At 40.3% G+C, this 25,758-nt stretch overlaps 1 protein-coding gene across 1 annotated transcript in view; it reads right to left on the bottom strand.

The window, feature by feature from the left end:
- Positions 1-285: 285 nt before the first annotated feature.
- Positions 286-25,758, bottom strand: part of ANOS1 (anosmin 1) — a 179,382-nt gene continuing 153,909 nt past the window's right edge. Inside the window, exons 9-14 of the mRNA XM_046673995.1 lie at positions 22,168-22,311; positions 10,660-10,754; positions 7,755-7,926; positions 6,726-6,946; positions 5,502-5,643; positions 286-4,351 (exon numbers count right to left, since the gene is read on the bottom strand). Of these exons, the coding sequence (XP_046529951.1) occupies positions 4,293-4,351; positions 5,502-5,643; positions 6,726-6,946; positions 7,755-7,926; positions 10,660-10,754; positions 22,168-22,311 (833 nt within the window). The 3' untranslated portion in view covers positions 286-4,292. The remainder of the gene's footprint in view (positions 4,352-5,501; positions 5,644-6,725; positions 6,947-7,754; positions 7,927-10,659; positions 10,755-22,167; positions 22,312-25,758) is intronic.

The following is a 25,758-nucleotide window of genomic DNA, read 5'->3' as shown; positions in this document are numbered from 1 at the left end:
AATCGCAGACTATTGATAAATAACGCCACCCAAACCATCACGAGCAACAGCTGTAAATATTAAGGAAAATCTCTGCAGCCTTGATTGTCAAACTCCAAAATACTTTCATGAGGAGGAAGCACTGTCTTGTTACATTGACCAGACCTTGAATTCCATTCACACTGACACGGAAAGTTAGGGTTTTGAATCTCTGTGGTGGCATAGGAAACTGCAAATTTTTCTTCTTAAATTAAAAAAAAGATTTTTTTAGGAAATAAATGAGTCTAGTCTGCTAGGCAGGCTTAACGATACTTTATTACTGAATCAGTATGTACAAACTCTAACATGAAAATAATGAGTCACAGAATATCAGACTATTTACAATACTTTTTTGTTTTTTACAAAATGCTTTTTCTTTACAAGATTACTTTTCTCTAAATAACATGACAGACAGACACAAAAATCTTTTTTTATTACATACATAAATAAATATTGACTTTAAGCAACCACTCTAAGGGACATGATTTCTAGAGAGCATCTGGATGAGAAGATAGCAGTTCTGTTATCTGCACACTACAATATCATTAAGTAAAGGAAAAATAATAACTTTACATAGACACCTCTGTTAATCACTCTGCAAATGGGATAACTTGCTAAAATACTCAGTAGAGGTAAAAACTGAGTCCGGCCATGCAAAACCATAGGTAAGGGTCACCACCTTTATGCATTTATATTTTAGATGAATTTCAAAGTACATGCACACATATTTAGCTTTTGTGTTCTGGCTACAATGTAAAGTTTGTGTAACAAGATTTAGAGATATTTGCAAACACGGGAAGGAGTAAAGTTGAGGAAATCCATGGTACATTTAAGGGCATTAAATAAACATGTCATTATCACAAGTGATGTTGACTGACATGTAAGACAAAATTAATATCTGTACTTGCATGATACAGACACAAGTCAAAATTCAGTCTTTTAAACAAGTTTTTCAGTGGACATAAAAGACACTATTTAGGGCTTTGAAATCAAATGTAGCAACTTCCCAGCTGTTCCTCAGTCCCTGGGGCTTACTTTTTTTTGCAATTGACTCCATTCCTTATACAGGCCAAATTTTCATCTATTCAGTAAAGATCACTCTACGATGCAGATTCTGAGCGGGGGGGCCTTTATCCCCCAGGGGTAGTTGGCCATGTCTGCAGAACTTGTGGGTGTCACACCTTAGGGGAGGTGCTCCTGGTATCGAGTGGGTGGAGACCAGGGAGGCTGCTCAACATCCCCCAGTGGACAGGACAGTCCCCATCCCAGAGAATGATCCGGTCCCTAAAGTCAACAGAGCTGAGGTGGAGAAACCCTGGTCCCGAGACTTGGCTGCACGCTCTTTTAAGTTTCAGGGATATAAATGCATTTTTAAACTTTGAACTTTGTTTAATAAACATTGGAAAAAATTACCTGTCATGCACTTTATCGTCTCTAATATGTCATATTCAAACAATGAATGACTTGAAAGGACACTCGTTTGTTTATAAAAATCACTGCATGAGTTTCAGCGATTTTTGCGGGTAGCGCAGATGCATTCCTCATCAGAGAGTGAACGCTGTCAATGAAAAGAAGGCATGTAGCTCAGGGCGTCTCGAGTTGGCCACCTGGATTTGACAACTTGGCAGTTTTGATGAGCTCAATTTTTTAAAGAGCAAATACTATCACCGAATATACTTTTTCTCAAATGAGAGAAATACATCTAATTTCAATAAAACAGAGAATTAACTGCTTCAAAAAATTTTAGAATTTTTTCTAAAAAAACATAGATTTTATCCGTTTATGAGGGCACTCATTTTTAAAAATAAAAAAAATTGTAATTATATTTTTGCTCATTTGATTATTGGAGATTATTGAAATTCATAAAAGAAACTCATGTTTTATTGCCTAATTAATATTTTTCTTCCAATAATACTAATAAAATCTAAATTATTATAGCAAAATTACATGCTCCTTAGAGCTGCTTTAGATTTTTTAAGGAAGGTGTAAGCTTTAGAACCTTCATTGAACTAAAAATATATTTGCTCAATGTCTATTACCCAGACAAAAGAAACATAATTAAATTTTATACAATTAAATTTATATAATAATAATATTTTGTATCTATGTATATATTCCTGCATTTTAAACTATATAATGGTACAAAAATTTGCTGGCACAAATATTAGGATTTGTTCATGACAAATTAAGGTAAAAGATAAACTTGTAGCCGATAATTAGAAGTCTTGATTTTTGAAAGTTTAAGAATTTGAAATTCAGATGCTGGTAATGGCACGGGAATAAACCACAGTTTCAGAGAAGGCTCTCTGGTGTCTGCTCAAGCGCGGGGGCGTTTTAAATGAAGGCTGTTTCCCGTTCTCTCCATTCAAAATATATCATTCTTGGAACCAGGGGACTTCACAACACATGGCAATAAGCCCATCCCAGACCACGTTAGTTAAGGGCTGCAGAAAACCATCTGGAACCAGCGAGAACTTCCATTCTGAGATTTCCCATTTATGTCACTTGTGCAAAGCTGCAAAACGCTGCCTGCACTATCAACTGTTTAAATATTTTAATACACAGGAGACAGTTTTCAATATCCATTATCAGGTATCCATGCTTTGGGGCTGTGTTTCCTAAAGAAATGCATCGATATAATAATAAAATAGTTTCTCTCCCTTTTATATCGCATCTGCTTTTAGACACTGCTGCAAAACTCCAGGAAGTGAAGGAGTCCTGAGCCATCCGCTCTTCCCAGGACTGGTCAGGGCATCCGCAGGCTTTCCGGAAACAACAAAACGACAAGTCCCACCTTCAAACCCAAGAATAAGGGTGCTACTCGTGTAGATAACGACAAGAGGAAGTCCTTTAAAAAAAATGTTTAATTTTGATACATTGCTCTTTTCTCATAGAATCACCACTGATGGGGAAAAGATATTATCCTTATGACCTTTTAGAACTGTGTTTATCCGCCAGTGGTGAGCTGTGAAAACAGTGTCTTCAGTCATTCATCCTCAAGGTATATGCATGTCCATGTATGTGAACATAGACACACACACTTAGGAGTATAACGACACACATATGCATATTTTGAACATATATATGGGTATTCCTCAACAAAAAAGTATATTAAACCAAACATTTCTGTGTTTAAGTTGCCCCAATAGACACTGCAATGCTATATACTGATAACTTGTTTTGACTTGAGTTCATGCTCTGCGGGGGCAGTGGAGGCTGGGAAATCTTCGAAACAACAGGATAGAACAGATTTGAGAGTAAAGCTTGTTCAAAAGCAAACCACTGTCTTCTATCGATCAAAGCCCCTTCTTCACGTTACTGAGAATATTCTAGCATACAAATAGCTTACTTTGATAAGCAAAAGGCCAACCGCAGGGAAGAATTGAAAATATTCAATAGTTGGGATTCTGTCAGTTTAAGCAAGACGCTTTGTAAATTTTTCGATTCATGAAGATGGTAAACAAAGCGTATAGGCAGCTGTTTTCCACATTAAGGGGAAATATAAAGATAACATATCTTGGAAATCTCTTATACTATAGTTTGAAATATTAAAAAGTATTCCTAGGAAAGAATTTAAATTTCTCCAAGGCAAAATCTGGATAGCAGCTTAATTCACTAACTCCACCTTGCTTTGGACGCCTTTCATCAATCATAATTCACAGATTGGACTCTTGCTTGTCCTTGTATAAAATGAAGCTTCAGGTGCTTGAAGTGGGAGCGTTTTTAGATTTAATGAGTATATTTCATGTTAAATTTTTGGTTAAAATTCGCATGTGATAAAAATCATCTTTTGAAAGATCTGAGTAAATAGGGCCTAAAAACTGTACAATCTTAGTTGATTTTGCAAATCAAATCAATCATTTAGTAAAAAATAAGTTTTATCCCTTAACTTTATGCTTCATGTGTGTATGAACTGTGTATTTGTTACACTAATTTGTTTTGAGAATTTGCCGCTCCAAATTCAGGGAACTCTCAGTTCAGCAATAATTCAATAGACATTAGCAAAACCAGATGTGGAAACGGAATCTGCAGTTACACAGGCCTATTCTTCATTGTCTCGTGGGAAGCTGGTGCCCATCCTCACCAGCTCACTGTTAGTCACTGGTTTCCAGATGCGTCGGAGGTGGACAGAAGCACTCAGTGCGCTGAAGTCACACAGGAGAGTGAAGTCCCGCGGGGGGCCTTCTGCTTCTGCAGGGATGCGTGTCCAGTCCTTGAAGGCCCACAAGCTGACACCTTCCATTTGCTCCATTTCGAACCTCTTTTTGAGCTGTTTAGTATCTTTCTGGAGCAGGCTTGTAATGATGTGGATGACGATGCTTGAGATGGGGTCCTAAGAAGTGACAGCACATACATAGCAGTCACACGGCTTTGTACGTACTGGATAAACAGCACGGGCACATTTATTTGTAGCGTGAGCATTAGAGCCTGGCAAAGGTTCCCTCCCACATCCACGTCTTTCCTATTCTGAGTCTGAAGGTACAGACATTCATTCCCTCTCTCCCTTCCAGCTTTTCCCTCCTTCCCTAAAACCATAAAAACACGAGTGAAGACAAGCTCTTTGCCTTAAGCTTACAATTATTTAAGCAAGCCATAATCCCTTTTATTTCCTAAAAAAACTTTGAAAATTAATGAATACTTTTATTGAACAGAATTTCAATGGAGGACTACCAGGAAAGCATTCACCCACCGCTTACAAACACACAGGGCCAGCAAGCTCCCCCACTGGGAGAGGGTTTGTTTTCCTTTAAATTCTAAGCATAAGAAGTTATTGGTGCAAATTTGAGCCATCGTTTAAAAAAATCAGAGGTAAAACTAGGATTACTTCTCAATTTTCTTATCAACACACAAACCTTTAGATGCTGCTTTTTAAGGTTAAGCTGGAAAAAAAATAAAGTACATAATTTAAAAATCAGCAAAGGCTCATTGTTTTGAAACAGCAGGTGACAATTTTTAAAAACATTTTACTTGATTTAGCAATAAATCAAGTAGATTGATTTGGGTCATATTATGAAGAAAATTCATGTACTATAGTACAGTAAAATATATGTAATAGGAAGATAAGCTCCTTAGCAAAATATTATTTCCTATATTGTCATATTTGAAAATCTTAATTTTTAAAAAAAATTTCAGGTTGATATGAGATTATGATTTTTTTCCCCATATATACTTATGGTTTAAAAGACAAAGAAAAGGCATGCATTATGTAGAAAATAAATGGAAGGAAGGAGGGAGGGAGGGATGGATGGGGGAGGGAGTAGGTGGGAGGGGAGGAGAGCAATTCAGCATCAGCTGTACAAGTCACGCTGACAGTAGCCAGAATAAAATCCAATAAGTAGATCCAAATAGGGAGGAAGAATTTCAGGTAAAGGGAATTCCCTATTGCATAGGAATCGGTAACTATTTATTTATTTCCATTTTTCACCAAGACATTCCTCTCTGTCCACAAGACACGGCAGGGGTCTCAGTGCCCTGGCACTCACTGTGTGCTGCAGACGGCGGGAGGTCGGGGGTCCGGAAGGTTTTCATGGTGGCTGGCCCTTCCCCTCCCGTGGTCAGCACTTGTACTTCTAGGCGATAAAGGGTGGATGGCCTCAGATTGGGCACTGTTAGGACGTAATGATCCTGAGGAAGTTACAGAAAAGGAGATGCTGGTCAGTGACCTTCAAAAACACACACAGTGGACACATAGTCTATGACCGTTTCTTCCCCGTATGAGAATATTGTATAAATGTGTGTTTGGTTCATTTCAATGCCACAGTCTATCTGCAGAATGTTGCTCCTAATTTGCTAGAGTTCTCTGTGTACAGCCTCTCGGCACCTACTCAATGCCTGGCAGCCTCAGGCCCTTGGCAGAGTTAGAATCTGCCGAGGTGCCAGTTCTCAGGGCTCACCCTTGGGATTTCATCTTTTATTCCTTAACATAAGACTTTCCCATGGCTTAAGGTTTTCATCTGCACATCTTGTGATGTGAATTCTTGATAATCCAAATTTCAGTAAATGAGCCAACTGTTTTCCTTAAAACACAATATCTGTCAATGCCCATAACTGAAAATGTTTATTTTTATGCCAACACATTCTTCTCAAAACTCAATAAAACTTAATATATTCATAGAAAAACTACTTTCTAACTCCATGGAATTTTTCCTTCTGGGATTTAAGGTTTGTTTGTTGTTTTTTCTTTTTGGAACAGGAGTTGGACATTCTAGGGCGTTTTTAGAGAGGGTGAAAGCCCACACATGGGTTTTTTTCAAGCTAAGGAATTAAGTGGCCTGGAAGACAGGCCAACTCATTACGGGCTCTAGCCAAATTTGAAGGGGGAAAGGAAGAGAAACAACAAGCTTCTTTTAGCTGTTTTTTTTCCCCAATTTAACACTTCAAACAGGGCATGTCTACTCCGACCGGGGGACATGGGGTTAACAAAGACAGAAGAAAACTGTTAAATCGCTTGTATACAAGACATGATAAGGTCTCTTGAAGAGCTGGCTCCAGCAATCAAAATCAATCTAGATGACAGTTTACTCTAGTCACAATAACACTTGTGATGTGTTGTTGAGACTTGCAAAATAACACATTCAGAAGAAGAAAATGTAGAAATAAGACTAAACAGTACAGCATGCAGGATGAGAAACCTCCAGCTCTGACAGTCATTACACACGAGCAATGGACACGAGCAACATGGACACCGTAACTGAGTTGGCACCTACTGAAGGCAGTATCTGGGACTGTGAAATGATGCTGTTGGGCAAGCTGTTCTGTCTGCTCTCCGTGGTGACCTCAGCCCACGTCACTTGAAAGCCAGTCATGGGCTGATAGAGGTTGGCCTTGGCCATCTTCCAAGAAAAGTGGCCCGTGATGTTAACATCTTGGACAACGAATGAAGCAGAAAGGTTCTCGGGCTTGGCTGGTACTTTGGAAAGAACATGACCTGGAGCAACGGGAAGATGAAAACCAGGTTAGGCTAACGGAGAAAGAGCGACAGTGGGACCTGTTTTACGTTCCCCTGGGGAATTTTGGGCAGCCATTCTACGGGGAAGGTAGAAGCAATCCGACCTCAGTCTTTCAGCACCTCTTAGACCTATGGGCGTAGTACCTGAACAGGAGTCTCTCACTGCAACTTGGTGCTAAGTGCTTCCAATCCTTTGGGCATTATGTTTAGATCCCTGCTTCAGGGATGAAAGGAAGAGAGAGAATTTTGCAATCTGGCAAGACTTGTCCATTTCTTCGAGATCAGAAATGACTACAATGAGAAGGGTGGACACTGGAGTTATTAGAAGAGTTCTTAGAAGTTACTAGAAGGAGCTTAGGCAACTGCATTTAAGAAGCCCAGGGATAGTTGTCTCCACTGCAAACGGGCTTTGGCAGAAAAAGGGAATGGAAGGTAAAGACACGAAGTTTGGAAAGTGTGTAAAGATAACTCACATGGCAATGGGGTGGGGTAAAAATAAACAATTTACATAAAGTCTGCCAAAGCACAAGCAGTATATATAGAAACCTTTGGCTTCATTTCTAAAGGGATAATATTGCCAGCATGGGATGTCTTTCCAATGCTGTTAGAATTTTAAAATAATGCATAAATTCATACATATATTACCTCCCAAACTGGGCCACCATATTACGATTTAGAAAGAGGGGTACTTTTAGTTTTTAGGGTCTTGTGAAAGGTAGTTTGGAAATGTTTTCAAAGTGTTGCCAATATCACAGACACGCACTTGGAAGCTGAGGTCAGCCTGTACCTGCTTCACCGGGGCAGTTAACGTGCTTGTGGCTTTTCCCCTTAAGAGCGGAGCACGGTGGCGTGGTAAAGAAAACAGTTTCCGCCTTCAAGCGGCCCTTTGGCCGTGTTGGTTGGACGGTCACCTTATATTTGCAGGAAAATGATAGGTCTTGCAGAATTATATAATTTTCCTAGAGAAAGAGAAAGAGAATGTGCTAGCAATAAATCTCATTAGGGATAAAAAATTGGCAGGAGATGAAATCACATTCCAAAGGGATATTTTCCTCTACGTATGTGAAGTGTGTGTAACATGGCTTTTATGAAAAGTACAAAGGAGACGCTGTCCATGTGGGGACTAATTACAGTTGTGAAGCACTCTCACGGCACGGGAGACATCTCTGAAATTCCATGGGATCCTAGTGATTCCGTATCAAAGCGGCCAACTCTAACCTTCACGAGCAGCATCTCCCAGCCGGCAGCAGCGCAGCCAGTGCTGTGAAGCTGTCAGTACTAACCTAATTGTTCCTTAAATATAAAAAAGCTAACTCAGGCTGCTCTGAGACACAGGCTTAGTTTATACGTGTTTGTCTTTTACACAATGGAGATAATCTTCCGCAGTGTATTTTTTCCCCATTTTGGAGTGCTGTTATTGCTACCTGCCATAACATGGTGACTAAATATAAATCGGAAAAATAGGCTAAATTGCTGAGGAATAAGAGGCTTAGAAAATGGCTTTACACTCACATGGAAAGAGGACATTTACGGGTATGACGAGTTTGTAACCATGTTTCTTTCATATTTGTCTGTGCTGCTTATCCATTCAGGTTGACAGTTCCCAGAGCTGCATGTACATGTATGAAAGATGCATACATACATGTCTGTCTGATACCCTGCAGGGGAAGGGTAGGGGTCCCTGCCAGGCAGCAGCATGGACTAGTGGAAAACATGAGACAAGAATTTAAAGAAAGATGGAGCCCCAAGGGCTGGCCCAGTGGCCGAGTGGTTAAGTTCGCACATTCCACTGCGGCGGCCCAGGGTTTCTCTGGTTCGGATCCTGGGCGCAGACATGGCACCGCTTCTCAGGCCACGTTGAGGTGGCGTCCCACATGCCACAACTAGAAGGATCTGCAACTAAGATATACACTATGTACCGGGGGTATTTGGGGAGATAAAGAAGAAAAAAAAAAAAGATTGGCAACAGTGGTTAATTCTGGTGCCAATCTTTAAAAAAAAAGCCTCGAGTCCTTCCCTGAGTCACCTGAGTCAGGAGTAGAAGCCGCTGTGGTTGGTGGAGCAGGATGCGTGCAAACCTGCAAAGGGCAGCGACGGGCAGAGCTCCTGGCCCCTCGTCTAGAGGGGAGGGGAGATGAGGAACACCCAGCTGAGCGCAGTGAACACCAGAGAGCGAGTGGGAAGCAGCCCCAGCCTGCTGTGTCTCTGGGAGTCTGAAGTACTTTTCTTTAGGAACGAATCTGCACTTTCTATGGGAATATATTGGAATCCAGAGTCAGCCACGAAGGAGACTGCTGCACAGGTATCTCAAGAATGCTCTCCCGTGGCACAGAAGGTGACATCTGCAGCAACAGGTAAATTAGCCGATGTGCCATCATAGCATGAAAATAAATTAAGTGGGCTTAAAAGTTGTTTACAAACAGGTAAGTTCTAAGCTTAGTGGAATGTTTTTCCAGGATTTTGATTCTTATTTCTAGCAGACACATTATATATGCTCAGTAAAGAGTTATCATCATCTTCAGAGCTTCTAAAGATAATAAGCTAGGACTGGCCAGCCCCCTGAAAATAAGCCAGATTCCACACAATTCCAAGGCATGAATAAGTAATACAAATACCAGCCTCGCCCCTTGCCCACAAAAAATTTAATAAATCTTGCTTCCGTTCATTTCTTTTTCTGCTCTTCAAGTAAGTTTCCATTTTGAAAACGTTTCTTTTTTTGTTTTACTGAAGGCCACAAACTTTGGGAAGAGCTTAAGGACAAATAAAAGGAGCAACTTTGGTGAACCTGAGTTGGGACAAGTCGAATCCAGTACAAAGCTGTGTATTTCTGCAAACCCAGTGACTTGTTTTATCTTACTATCTTCAAGTTATGTGATCAGATATGATTCTAAAAATACTGTACTTGTTGCTTTACAAAATGTTCAAAGGAAAAATGTTCCAGTTAAACAGCATATATCAATATTTTGTCCATTTGGGGCCATGTCTTGAGATTTTTTTATACTGTATTGATATATTACATACACATTGCCATCCTCAACACTGGATAATTTGATGCCCTCTGAAACATTTTCTGTTGGCTTGTTGATTCTACTCTGTAACTCATGCATTAACCCCCAAATATTTGGACTAGTATTTTGAGTAATACAGTCAGACTTACTATCCCCAGGAATTTAATGATCTCTGAAAACATCAGCGTGTGCTGCATAGAACAGGTAATATCTTTCAGTAGCTGGACTAGTCGGCGGTAGTCAGCCATGGCAAAGAGGGATGCTAAATGACAGCCTCATAATTCACTGGGAAAACAGTACCTTTAGATCGTGGTGCCAAGTCAAAATTCAGAAAATAAATCAAAGCTTTTGTCCAATTAAGATGCACACAGAGACTCAGAAGCCTTTCCCCTCTGAGCGGGGAGTTCCTTAAGAATTGCCTTTAATCTCTGCATTTTAGGACCTGCCATGTGTTGACAACAGAATAAGCTGTCAATGTAACATTGTGCATGGATGAAAGAGGGAGGGAACATAATGACCATTATGTGTTCAGCTTTCATCTAGTCAATTATTCAACAGCTAACTTGTGAGAATAAGTTATCCATTGGACACACGGTCTGCACATCTTTGTGTCCAATTTTAAACATAGATCAACTGAGTTTAAAAACTATTCCAAACTGAGCAGTCTGACCTCTATCTACTTACCTGGGTCATGCCAGATGACGTCTCTGGTCCAGTGGTTTCATTTTGCGCACAGACTTCTGGAAACCACTGCACGTGATATCGATTGACACTGGGATCTATAATGTCAAAACGCACAGACAAAAAGAACAGTCTGCAAGTCACATTCCACATAGTTCAATGTTCTTAAAATGTGAGAGATGGAAAGGAAGAACATAAAATTCTGCAGGTGATCCAAAATGCCTACGTAAACCAAAGGAGGCACACAGGTCTGGCACAATTCTGATTATTGTTTCACTACTAAGAGTAAAGTCAGGGAAAGAAGTAATTCACTGCCAAAGGAAAACTGTGTTGAAATGCGAGAACTACATTGAAAAAATAACTAGTAAAGCCCTAGCCAAATGACTCCAAGGATGTCTTCAGAATAAGCCCTGGTGTCAACGGAAAGTCAATCCCTACAAGATAGGGCAGCACTTAGCAGCAGATTCTTAATTCCTATGTTACAAGAGAGAATCATCCCAGGTCTCTGAATCCTACATTTTTCTGATAAAGCTGATAGAGAGGCTACCGAACCCACAAGAACAAAAGCGTTTCCTCAAGCCTGAAGACCCGGCCGTTCAGATGTATTCCCCCTCGAATACTGCTGTAACGACGCTCCCGCAGCAGAAGACACACGATGAACAGCTGTGCCTTCCACCTCACACGGTGCCTCCTGGCGCTTTGGTGTATTTAGTCCCTACTGAGCCATGACTTGGTGCTCTCAGAGACAGGCAGGATACCAACCCTTTAAACATTTGCATTCCTGGGTGGAGCAGCATATTTTCTGAACATTTCTTTCCTTTGGGCAATCAGGTGGAAAAAAGACAAAATGCTGAGAAGCATCTGACTGAGTGTGGGAAAGGCGATCTGGACAGTCTCAGGGTTACTAACCACCCAGTGCGTCCAAGGGGTGTGAAAAGGTGCTGCGTGTGCCGGTGACTAACACCGTGTCCCGAGGGTTCCCGCCAAGGGCCTGATGGAGGTTTTCAGAGGGGAAAATTGCTTGATGAAATTGGGTGGACCTAGTGGGAATTTGCCTTGAGCATTTTGGAATGAGAAAAGAAGAATATCAAATCAGAGAAAATAAACCGATATCAAGCTGGCATCAACGGTGTTTAGTTAAAGAGGAACCCTTTAGGGTTCTACTAGAGGTTTTCACTTTCACAAGGCAGACATCAAGGGCTTTTTTTTTCGGAAAAGAATTAGACATTATATATAAGTATGAAGTCAATCAATGAGTGAATTCCTATCCTTTCATTCATGTGATGCTGTTCTAGGGGTGGTAGTGAAACAACCACACAGAAACAGCTGCTCTCCTGGATCTCAAATACTAATGGGGCTGGAGAAATAATAAACAAAGTACATAAGGAAGATGTAAGTCTGGTTAGAAGGTATAAGGCTGCAAATAAATATGGAAGGTAAGGGGGGAGTATATTGACAAAGGGTTACAATGTTAAGTAACATGGCTGGTATAGCTCACGAAGAAGCTGACTTTGGGTAGAGACTGGGCAAGGTTTGTCAAGGGGTGGGGACAATGCAGGTAATTGTGGGCAGGGCTTTCTGGCCCAGCGCTGTCCAAAACAGCCGTCTGTGATGATGAAAACATCCTGGATGTGGTGACCCATAGTCACTCTTCCGTCTAAAGCAATTGAAATGTTACCACTGCAACTGGGGAATCAAATTCTAAATTTTCATTCATTTTAATCAATTTAAATTTAGACTGTAACAGGTGGCTAGCGGCTACCATGTTGGACAGCACAGTCCCAGCCACAGGGAATAGCAAGTACGGAAGTTGTGCGATGGGAACAGTGTGACTGACAGTGTTTGCTCAGAGGACTGATTCAGTTTGCGATAACACAATCGCATGATGTCTAATTGAGACCTGATGGCTCTGGTATCCTAAGAATCATATACATGTTTTACAACAGATTATGTTTTCATGAGAAGAGCTATTCAGAGGGACATGGCTGACGCTCACTTTAGGCACCATCCCTTCCCTCAGCTCTCAATGCTGCCACACCTGAGTTCAAGGCCCTGTCATCTTCTCTCTCTGTGCTGCCCACACGAATAATTCCATCCATTCTCATGACTTTCAAAATCACTTTCCTGCTGACAGATCCCACATTTCTCCCTCCCCCCGAGCGATTGCCTTGAATAGCTGGTGCTCCCAACTTCCTATCCCACGTGGATGCTTTTCAAACTCAACATTTCTAAAACTACAGCCTTGATTCCTGCCCTCGAATTGCCCCCTTGCCTTCAGAATGACTTTCATCTAATCACGATTTTTGTTTCCTGTATTTCTGACGTTTTGATATCTTGGGGCCTTGCTGGAAGGGACTGCCCCTTCCAGGGTTAGCCACTTCCTAGAGACAGTAAACTAACCCCTGCAAGCACGCCTTTCATGTGCAAACCAGCTCATCCAGAGCCCCAACCCCAGCATCTCCTCGGTGGGCTCTCACACTCTGGGCCACCATCACCTGCCCTAGTCACCAGAGGGCTAGGTCCCAGGCAATGAGGGACAGTCCCTATGCCCCAGAGCCCACTGAAATCATTCACACGAGCCAGTCTGAAGCCTCCTCGCCCGCTCTTCCTGCAGAAGCCACAATAAAGGCTCCTGACCAGTGTTCCTGTCAACCTCTGCCTCCTGAGCACCCTGGTGTTTCCTCGTGTGGCCCTGTGTGGTGTGGTGGGCCCCTCTTCTTGGGAACTGCGAGGAACAAACTATCCCTTCAATGGCAGTCGTCTCCTGATCTGATGGCTCCCCCATTCCTGAATAATAATAAAACCTACACTTGAAAACACGATTAAAAAGCACAAGTTGTCTTTTAGCATTCCTTTCTGGCAGATTTTCAAACATATACACAGCAGTCCATGTTTTTCGAAGCTTAGTCAAAAAATGGCAGGCATTTAGCATAGATGTCTATACAATAAATTCTCATTATTCACGGTAGTTATGGTTTATCAAATCACCGTGAACACTGACTTAGTGACTCCTGAATCCTTACTTCTAGGGGACATACAGGGTTAGGTTCCTGAGAACCTCTGGGCCCAAAATTTTTGTCAGCCAAACAATACATCCTATTTTATGTGTGTTTCTGTTTAAAGGCAGCTGATTTAATATATATTTCTTACAAATTCATAATTAAGTCTCAGGTTTCTTTATAAAAACACAGAAAGAAAACAGGTGCAAACATTTTCATGACATGGGGAGCATGCATGTACATTTCCTTAGCTTTCAGCCTCACAATAATGCTGTCTCCTGTACTTGTTTCATAAGTCGTCGTCTCAAGAACCACAAATTTAGTCACTTTTTCACATTTTCCATAGCTTCATCACACACTATGGATGTTATTCCAGCACCTTACAGAGCGGCCTCCTGTATAAACCAGCAAATTTCCTCTTCCGTTTCATGGATGGACCGTACAGAGATTCATTCACATTCAACTCACCGCCAACAGCACTATGACTCACGCCCGAATGAAGCGTGTCTCACCAACTATTTCCCCTGGAAAACACAGGGCAGCCTTCTGGCTTAGAAGGCTTAGAAACCTAAGCAGCACTTCAGCACTATACCTGGGGGCTATTTTAAACAGCAATACGTCCCCCCCGCCCCCCAAAAAAGCAAGAAAATACAAACAAAACAAAACAAAGCAAAAAACCATGACACTTCATAGACCATGCAAAGGACACTCGTTGATGGTACAAGAGCTGAAACAAGGAGGCACAGCGCGTCCTTGTCCGACTTCAGTTGAAAACGTGTATGTGGGGTATGAAATTCACTACCACTCTGTGCATGTGCATCTCTGCAAACGACTGCAAAAGCGCCACAAGTATTGGTTTGGGGGTTACAAATAAATTTTAGTGAGTAGATGAATTGCAAACACAGAATTTGTAAATCATGAGCATCAACTGTATCTCTTTTCATTTTCAAGTCAGTAGCATAAGGCAGCTTCCTTCTTTAAATGCCTCAGGAATTCTACAGCATTCTCAGTTGTTGCCTTTAATCCAATCCTCACACTCTGGTGCTAATGTACCAGAGTGACATGGTTCAGATTATATAATTTTACTTAAATAGTGATCATTGCAAGGCCACTCAACACAAAAGATCATTTTCAACATCTTACTTGCAGCCTCTGCAGTCTCTGACATTACTCAGCCCTCCCTTTCTGCTGGAAATCCTTGCTCCCCCTGGCTTCTGTCTCAAATCTCCCCATTTTCTCCAATTCCTCTGGACACTCACTATCTGTGTCCTCTGCTGGATCATGCTTGTTTGTCCTTCTATCCTCACGGCCAGGGCCCAGTCCACCCTCTCCCATTCTCATTTCAAACTCTCTCTCTCTCTCTCTCGAGGGAGATGGATCACATCTACAATACACGTCTATAATTCCTACCGATTCAAATTTCTATCTCTAACTCTATCCTGAGATCCACGCAAGGGCAACTGCTTACAGTTGTGTAGGCTGTGCACTGCATAATTTTGGTGTTCCCAAAAGGCCAGTTTGGGGACATTTATTTAAAAATGCAAATTAAAAAATGTATATGTTATTTGAGCTCAATTTCAAAGAAATCAATTCATAGATATTTGCTTCATGGAAGTCCCTTACACAAACATCTTGTCTTTAGCTTCATCTTGCCAATTGTTAAAATCCTAAGGACTTGTATTTTAGGATATGACTGCAGGACCTATCAAGTATTTGAAAAGTATTTTTAAATATTGAAATTTACTTTCACTATGCTTCAAAAATTAGATTCACCTAATTTGTTTCTCAAATATACCCAACTCATAGGGTCTGGCACACATGAAGGGCTCCAAAATTTTTAATTAAACGTTAATTCCTAAAATCGCAAAAGTCTAATGATCAAGAAGGCTGGGGTTATTGAAATGACAGCTCTGAGAGGTGGAGGCCACTTGGGGAGCCACAGAACAACAGCCTCCGAACAAAGAGCTGGAACTCACGACCCTGGGGGAGGGGCGCAAGACTAGAAAGGCCTTAGAGAATGCCAGCTCCATGGGGCAGGAATTTCTGCTTCTTTGCAGTGTCCATACACCAGAAATAGTGCCTGGCAGGTAGTAGGTGCTCAGTAAACATTAGTTGAATGACAACTTGTCACGGACTAATGCCTCGTTCTCTTTATAATTGTAAAAATGCTTTGATAAGACAGAACTTTCTGATTTTCTACAGTTAAAATTAGAATTACGAACACCAACTAGGTCTAAGACACTTCTCCTCAAAGCAGATGAATGTTTTCTCTCTCTGCTCCAATTTTTCATATTTGTAGACTAAAAATGCCCAAAAGCCTAACAATCAATCACGGATTCTATTATTACACATTAAAACTTAGCTGACGTCAACAGAATAAAGTTACTAGTTAATAAAATGAGCTAAGTGAGCTACTCCTTTTAAAATACCATTTGCTCTGCAAACTCGCTGTTGAAGAGATTTATTTTCTTCCAGAGCCTTCACTATGGTAACCCAACAACCTTATGCAATAAGATGAGAAGGGCTAATATCTGCTGTTTGATTCATTTGCCTACAGAAGTATATGGTGTCATAATAAATAAGACAAAAAACTTGAAGCTCTCTCTTTGGGAAATTCCGAGGGAAATGAACAGATTTGTGTTTTTCAGTTCCTAACTCCAAGTCTGAAACCAACAGCCTGCCCGCCGTCACTTTCAGGAAACGTGACATCTAAGAACCAATTTCTACGAACAATTTTGTCTGATTAGTGGGCGCCGTCCTCCTCTACCCTGACCTGGCACAAGTACTCAGTCCTTTTTGGTTTTCGACTCAGTGTATCCACTGGTGGGAATCCATTATAATTCGAGGATAGTCAGCTCCTTGTGTCATGGAGTCTAAAACCACTTAAGATGGGTCTATTGAGCGGCACACGGTGCAAACAATGTTTAACTTTACAGAGTCGAAAAGTCCGGAAAATCCAGCCAAAGCATCCTTTCCACGACAGAAATAGAACTCATATTCACATTCCACACAGGATTCATGTAATAGCAGGACTGTTAGTCATGTCAACAGCAGGACTCTTTAAAGGCATCTCCTTTCCTACATTTGTGACTTATGAATGTGCACATGTTTTACAAATGTCTGGGGAAACTGTGGTTTGGGATCCTATGCGTCACATGGTGACTGCCTAAAAGGCTTCTGGAAGGAGAAAAACTGTGGAGTAAGTCTGGCACACGTGCTCTCCACCTCGTTCTGCTTCGGATTCCCGAAGCTTCTCCCAGTCTCCTACCAAGTGCTCTGGCAAAATGAGGCTCCATTGAGTTTTAAGTTGGCTTTCAAATTTAAAAGAAAAAGCTAAATGAGGTGGATATAATTTAAGGAAAAGGGCTTTTGGAAAAACAGAAAACTCTAGTTAGAGTATGACTTGTTCTTAGTACCTTAGGAAGCGGCCCTGTGATCTGGTGGAAAGCAACCAACATTTGCAGACTGACAGCAAAGTAAGTGTACTGTAGTATAGCTCCTGTTCAGACTCATAGTTCTACTGCATAGCTATCTCCTGAGCGCCAGGATGATTTAATGTGTGTATATGTATATGTACACACTCGTGAATGATCTTCAAGACAGACACGATTCCTTGGCTGTCATGCACTCAAATGATTACTGTATGGGAGTATTGACCATTATTCCTGCTTGCTGATATAGTGCAATGAAGATTAATCCCTTTTCATGTGCCAAATTTAATAAGACACTTAAATTTAATAGCATTTTTATTGCAAATTGGATAATGAAAACCTTTTTTTTTTTTTTGAGGAAGATTAGCCCTGAGCTAACATCAGCCACCAACCCTTCTCTTTTTGCTGAGGAAGACTGGCCCTGAGCTAACATCTGTGACTGTCTTCCTCCACTTTATATGTGGGACGCCTGCCACAGCATGGCTTGCTGAGCAGTGCTAGGTCCACGCCCAGGATCTGAACCTGCGAACCTGGAGCCGCCAAAGTGGAGTATGCTAACTTAACCGCTGCGCCACCAGGCCGGCCTCTGAAAACCTTTTTTAAAGCATTGCACTTGGTTGTCTGTGAAGGAGAAAAGCAGAGCGTCAATCCCAAAGCCATTTGAAGCCTCCTGCTCAGAGGCCCTCTCCCTCCTTCCCAGGGCCTGTCTCCTCCCTGCCCTCTGGCCATTCTTCAGGGCTCCGCCTACAGGAAGCTCAGGAGAACCCTTACGTTTAGAGAAGGGCTACTTTGTGCCAGGCGTTATTCCAAAGCAATGGTATGTGTAATCTCACTTAATCCTCACAACAAACCTGGGAGGCAATCAATCATTTTCCATTTAGTTCATCACACTAATAGAATACAGCAGAACAAGTCCTTGATCATTTCATCACGTGCAGGAAGAACATTTGATAAAAACCAGTACCCATTCATGATGAAAACTTTGCAAATAAGAGCAGTAGGGAATTTTGTTCATCTGGTTAAACCTTACAATTAAATCACAAACCTTACAATTAAACACTATGCCTGGAGGTGTTAATTAACCTTATTATGGCAGTCATCTCACAATAAATACATATATCATCACATTGTACATCTTAAACGTGCACAACTTTATATGTCAACTCTATCTCAATAAAGCGGGAAAAAATACAACAAGCAAATATTCACATACATATATAAATCCATTACCAACACGCACACACATACACACGCGCATGCGCACACACACGTATGGATCCCATTATTTCACCCAATGCTTCTATGAGACGGGGATCATTATTCCCATTTTACAGATGAGAAACTTAGACACTGAGTGGTTAAGTGACTTGCCCACCATCATACAGTTAGTGAGTGGTTGACCCGGGCTCTGAAACAAAATATACCTTATTTTAAAGACTGTATTCTTAAACTCTATGGTATTCTGTTTCAAATATGACTTCACAAGTGTACAAGGTTTTATATAGAATAGTTCCTTAAAGATACACATTTACAGTGACTTTTCTCAGTTGCAAATACTGTTAGCTTTCTTCCATATAAATATTCTGGTGAATTATTGTTAAACGATCAACCAAGTAACTAAGAAGAAAGAAAGAAAATAGTGCTTCTGTTCAATCTTTTTTTTTTTTGAATAAACAGAAATGAAGGAGCGAAACAATTTTTAAAAATAAACATCATGGCTGCAATCCTCACTTTAAGTCAACGTTGTACTGACTGCCTTAGCCAGTGGTAAGGCGAGGGAAAGAAGGAAAACGTCAAAGATGTGGAAAGGACAATATAAAATTATCATTATTTACAGACTACATGATTGAGTTATAGAAAAACGGAGAGGAATCATCACATGAAATGTTATAATGAACAAAGTAATATAACAATATAGTTGGATTCACAGTCAATATATAAATATAACATTTATATATACCAGCAACAAACACTAGGAAGTCAAATTGAGGAAGCCGTATGCCATCTGTAACAGGATTAAAATAAACACAAATACCTTCGAATAATCATATTAAAAGGTGTTATCACCTCTACATGATATATTATAAAATACTGTTGAGAGAAAGTCTTAAAACCTGAATAAAGGGGTATGTCATGTTTATAGAATTTTAAGATGTGAATTCTCCAGTCATTGAAATACAGATTAATTGCATTTTCAATAAAGATCTCAGAAGGTCCTGTGGAAACTGACAAACTCATGTAAATATTTATATAAAAATGCAAAGGGCCAAGAATAGTCAAGACAATTTGAAAAAGAAGTAAAAAAGTGGAGGACTAGTATTAAAAATATTTATCAATTTACAGTAGTTAAGGCAATGTAATATTGCCACAAAGTTGGGAAAATATGCCAAATGACTCTATAGAAAAGTTCAAAAATAACTTGAAAATATGTATTTGATTTAGGGCAAAGGTGGCACCACAGAGCTTTGGGGAAAGAATCATTTTGAAATAAATGATGCTAGGTCAGTTGGAGATCAAGAGGGAAAGAAAAATAAAAGACTCCCTACACTGGCCCCCTACAACAAAACTCGATCTGAGTGAAAGTCAGTCTAAGAGAAAGAGAAACAATATGGATTCCAAGAGACAAAGAGAGTATCTTTGTGACTCTCGTATAAGCAAAGATTTCTTAAACATAACACAAAGACCACTAAACCTAAAGGAAACAAAATGATGAACTGATCAACTCTAAAATTAAAAAACATTAAGAAAGTTAAAAAAGGTAAGAGTGGATCAGAGTGGGAGAAAATACTGATAATTCATGAAACCAGCAGATGACACATATCTCAATGTACAAAGAACTCTTGCAGGACAGACTGGCTAACTAGTTTAAAGAGTGCTTCGAAAAAAGGAGGTCCAATGCCAATAAACTTACAAAATGGTGCTCAAGAACTTGATGATAAGAAAAATGCATGTTGAAACAACTCTGAGCTATCACTACACAATGCCTACACTTAAAAACGGAAAATTCCACAAGATGGAGAGAATGGCACAGCTGGGGCCATTATACCCCACGGGTGGGAAGGTAAATTGGTACAACCACTTTGGGAAACTGTTAGCATCTTCTAAAGCTCAACATACTCTAGGACCTAAGAATTCCACCTCTATGGGAGAATATGTACACATGTGCATCAAAAGACACGTGTTCGCAGGATGTTCATAGCAGCATTCTTCTTAAGCCCATCACTAGAACAAACCAGATCTCCATCAACAGCTGAAAAGATACATGAATTGAGGTGTACAAGGGACTACTATGCAGCAATATAAATAGATGAACTATTGCTTCATGCGACAGAATGGATTAATTTCCCATTTCCCATATAATGTTCACTACAAGAAGCCAGATACAAACTGTACGATTCCATTCATACAAACTTGAAATGCAGGCAAAACAAACCTTCAATTTCAGAAGTCAGTGTGGTGGTGGTTACTCTTGCATGCTTAAGATGTTTTCATTTTCTATATGCATACATTTTCATTTCATTACGTTAGATGTTTACTTTCCCAATGTTATATTAATAAAATGTTGTTTTACTAATATTAATATAACATCCTGACATACAATTCTAATTTAAAATTGATAAATACAGTAGGCCAAATAAGTCTTACAATTTAATATTGATTATAAAACTATTATTAAACTCAGTAATATGGATATATTAACATATAACTTTAAATTTAATAAATAATATTGAATAAATGAAATTTAATTTTAATTAATATATGATAGTAATAAAACATTAATATTAATGTTAATCATTGTAGCTGCAGAATGGATGTCAGCAGCTTGGAAAAATATTCTGGAACATGAAGACCTCCAACATCAATATTCCTTATGGCACGTGGGCAGATACCCTGAGTAAAATAGCACTTCAGAAGAATTAGAAGAATTTTTAAAACTGAACTCTTGAAACAATCTGTTTTGCTTATGTTTCTAAAACGCATAGAAGTGATAAAGATAAAAATGTATGTCAAATAATTTTAAAAGCACTATTTCAATGAAGGAAAATAAATATTCAAAGAATAAAACAAATAAAATGAACTTATCCTAAAAACAAATATTAAAACAAAAAAAAAGGGGGCTGGCCCAGTGGCATAGTGGTTAAGTTCTCGTGCTCTGCTTTGGTGGCCTAGGGTTCATGGGTTCGGATCTTGTGCGCCAACCCATGCTCAGCTCATCAAGCCATGCTGTGGTGGTGTCCCATATACAAAATAGAAGAAGACTGGCATAGACATTAGCTCAGGGACCATCTTCCCCAAGCAAAAAGAGGAAGATTGGCAACAGATGTTAGCTTAGGGCCAATCTTCCTCACCAAAAAACCCCAAATTTATTCTAAGGATAAATGTTCATTGCCATATTAATTATAAAATGGAAACTCTGAAGGCATAAAATGTTTTACTGTAGTGGAATAATGAGGTATGTTATGATATTATGGTGTATCCACACAAGGCATTGATTTTAAAATGTTATGAAAAATACATGACAATATAGAATACTCATATAATAGTATATGAAAATACGTGTGCATGGCTTACATATATACTTATTATTTATATATTATATATATATAATGAGCGAAGAACTGACGCCTAGAAAACTTGCAAAGGGAAAGCCACCAAAATGCTGTTTCCATAAAATGATGCTCAGATAAGTGACTTTTTTTCTATTTTCCAAATTATTTGTGTTATGGGTCTTTTTTAAATAAAAAAACTAATTTAGAACAAAAATTTACAGTGTAAAATAATGACTATTTTGAGTGTTTTGACCTTCTAGGAAAGAAATGAAGACAGGTCAACACCCCTGAAATGATAACATTCAATGAGTCAACTGTCGCTGATTTCAAAATGTGATACAGATTCCTGGGAATCAAGGGCAACCCATTCAGACTTCAGCACAGAAAGGCAAGAAAAAATAAAAGTGTTTTACTCAGCTACTGTTTTCCTTAATATCTATACTGTGGCTTGACCCCGACTTTTTCACAAGTGCCTTTATATCATTGTGCTAGTCAAAGCAAATAACAAATAAACAAAGAACATTTGCGCACCTTCGGTCTTTTTCCAGTAAACCTTCACCTGCAGTTGGTTGTCTTGATAGAATGGAGCTCCAATTTCCAGGAGGCGAGTGGGCCGTCTTTGCAAAGGGGGCTGTATTTGCATCACACTTTTTTTAGTTTTCCCAAGTTGTTCTTCTGCAACAAAGTACAGCATTCTAATTTACTTGTTAAAAATAATTCTACAGCCTGATATCAATCCCAGTGTATTTAATTTTATTCTGTTATTCATTCATATTTAGTGGCTGTTTTTTAAACTAAAATGGGATGCAACTGCAGATTCTTTCATGCTCAAGTCGCTGACACTCCCCCCATAACAGGTTGGAATGCCTAAAAGTATATTACATGTAATCCCCAGATTTTAAATTGGTAATCAACGTGTATTCACTGGGTTGAAATATGCTCCCACTTAAGTAACAGGTATAAATAGTATTTCTCATTATACATAGTTTTTTTTGGAGTTATGAAGTAAACAAAAGAACATTAAAATTCTACTTCATGAAAACAATGTAGCTAGCCCTGCCCAGAAGTACCAGCATTCTACAGCAATATCTGTTAGTTCGAGGCCCTAGTCAGAAACATGGTTCAACTTTGTCAAATTAGAAGTAAAAAGTACAAACGGCATCAACCCAATCGATTTCCCAATCAGTCACCGCAGCCAACGATTGATCAACGTACTGTTCAAACTAGTGACAGACATCCTGAGCTCTGACAGATATTAATGTGAAATATTAAGATACTCAGCAAACGAAATGAAACACAAAGGCAACAATATGTTAGATTGGGGAATGGAATATAGGGGACATTCATCCATTCATTCTGTAAATATTTGGGGACCAATTCCTAAGTGCCAGGCGCGCTGAGCTAGGGGCTGGAGACACAAAGCTTTCCTACCCGAGGCTCTTGAAATAGCGGAAGCCACGGCCGCAGGCGATCACAGCGCGCCCACGGTGAGAGGGCTCTCCGCAAGGGAGGTGCGGGCCACAGGAGCACAGGTGGGGAGGGAAGGAACTGCCTAAGTGTGACAAGCCTCTGGTACGGATTCTTTGGAACATAGCCAAAGGCCTTCTGAGGGAATGAGTTATAAGGATCCACTGTAAGATTGTTTCAATACGAGACGGGATACTTTTGGAAAGATAAGATGGAGAGTGTGTGAGGATGTCCGTTACTACTTTTTTTAACATGCATTTTTTCCTATTGTCTATTTAAAAATTAAACACACACTCATTGCAAAGCAAGGACAATATAAAAGTGATTCAGAATGATCCCAAGCCTTAAATATCCCATATCTAACGGACATAGAGATAGGCTGTAATCAAGCAAAAAAACAAAACAAAAACAAAACCAGGAAATATTTCTTTGAATCAGGTAATCCAAACTTTCTAGCCTAGGTCACTTCTTGATAATGATCTGGCTCTAGTTTTAGCGTTCTTTTTCTGTTGCCCTTTTAATTTAGCTGCATTTCCCATTTGTGCCATTCTTGATTCCTACGGTCTATTGGGCTCCTTCGTCACGATGTTTCCGATGTCTTCCGCTCCGAAGGCACCAGCACTACTTGCGTGTGCTGCTGGTACAACACTCTCCGTCCTTCCAAACTCCCTATGTGCCTTCCTTGGTGCAGATTTCCCGGGATAAACGGAAATGAACCCCTCTTCGGTGTTCCTATATTTTCCCAGTTTTAAATCACTTTTTTCCCCCTTTAATTTGTTTCTCCAACTCAACCTTGAACTCCTCCAGCGAAAGAACCTTATTCTCCTCTCCCTTGGATTTCCCCTGCCTCACTCAGGGACACACAGATAATAGTTGCTTACTAAGCATAAATTGGATGAAATGAAATGAAATCCATGAATCGACAGCTCTAGAGCTGTTACCAAATCCTTGCTCGCCTGGGCTGTGTGGGGTGTTTTACTTAGGTTATTTAGCACAGTAATCCTTTGACAGGGGATGCAAACATGTTTTTCTGGGGTACATTGTCCTTTGTGGCAGCAAGGGCAATAAACAAGTTTTTTTCCAGGTGTGTTCCTGGTGGGTTTTGGTTTGCTTGGTGAGCTCTGACACCATTTTATTCCTGTTCATACAGGCATCCTATGAAATAGAACAGGGGTCATTAACCTTTCAGCAAAGGGCCAGAGAGTAAATTTTCCTGGCTCTGTGGGCCATAGGCTCTCTCTCCCAACTGCTCAATTCTCATGACAGCACAAATGCAGCCACAGACTGTCTATAAACAAATGACTGTGGCCAAGTGCCAGTAAACTTTTATTTACAAAAACAGGCGGTGGGCAGGATCTAGCCTGTGGGCCGTAGTTTGCAGACCCTGAGAAAGAGGAATTAGCATACACATGTTAAAGGCAAAAGAAGTAGGACTCAAAAATATCAAGAATCGTGTCCGATTCCATCCATTTCAAGCAGTGGTGAGGTTGAAATTTAATCCCAGGGCCATCTCAGGTCGAGCTTATGTTCCTCCATCACTAAGCACAGCCTCCTTATAGAAAGCCAGGTGACACTTTATATGGTTTAATGATGATACCAAAAATTTCCCCTGCCTCAAACCTCTCCCACTCATTGATTTTAGGAGCTGCATACTTAGAAATTCTGCCCTTTGACGCAAGACTTCTCTGCTTTCTGAATTCCAAGTAGCTCTTTGAGAGATAATAGGTTAAGCTGTGTTGATCACATACTGATAAGAAATGCATTATGGAAACTTAGATTCTAATAGAGCTATGAGATTTGCATTCTTGGGAAGGGGAGGAAGAGGGAAAGATGAGGAGTTATGGGGAGAAGACTCCCGACCTGGGGTAAGACAGGATCAGTGAAGAAAAAGTGGAGACCCCAGAAGAAAAATGGCATCAATTTACTTTTCCTTTCGCTGGCATGCCTGTTAAATCATCTATCCAATGGATCTGATTAACAGAGAATAGATACTTATATTAGTTGGGCCCATATTTAGAAAACTTTAGTTTAAACAGTTCACTTAAATGTCTGGATAACTGAGAAATATTTATTAGGCTTAAGGGTTCTGCACCCAATTCCAGTGTTTGTGTGGGGGTGGGTGAGAGTGTTCCCACACTACCAAGCAATTCTCCAACACCAGCTGGGTGTCCTACAGTGCAACTCAATCCTGACACTGTCCACCAACAGGTGAAGGGCTCAGTCCCACAAGACTGCCCACCCTCCTTTAGACGTCAACTGCAAGTGCAGGTTGGCTATGGATTAGAGGTTCCAACGACCCCCTCCTTGGGTTCAATTAATTTGCTTGAGCGGCTCACAGAACTCAGAGAAACACTTGACTTACTAGATTACCAGCTCATTACAAAAGAATATAACTCAGGAAGAGCCAGATGGAAGAGATGCAGAGGGCAAGGAAAGGGGAAAGGGCTCCAAGCTTCCACCCCTCCCCAGCGCACCACTGTCTGCAAGTCTCCATGTGTTCACCAACCTGGCAGTTCTCCGAACCCCATCCTTTGGGGTTTTATGGAGGCCCCATCACACAGGCATGATTGATTAAGTCATTTGCCATTTGCGATTGAACTCAATCTTCAGCCCCCCTCCACTTCCCAACACCTCACTTGGCTGGTGACCAGCCAA

The sequence above is a fragment of the Equus quagga genome, chromosome 10, assembly GCF_021613505.1.
Source record: "Equus quagga isolate Etosha38 chromosome 10, UCLA_HA_Equagga_1.0, whole genome shotgun sequence".
NCBI lineage: Eukaryota > Metazoa > Chordata > Mammalia > Perissodactyla > Equidae > Equus > Equus quagga.
Note: the sequence above shows the minus strand (reverse complement) of the source record. Positions and strands in the feature narration are given on the sequence as shown.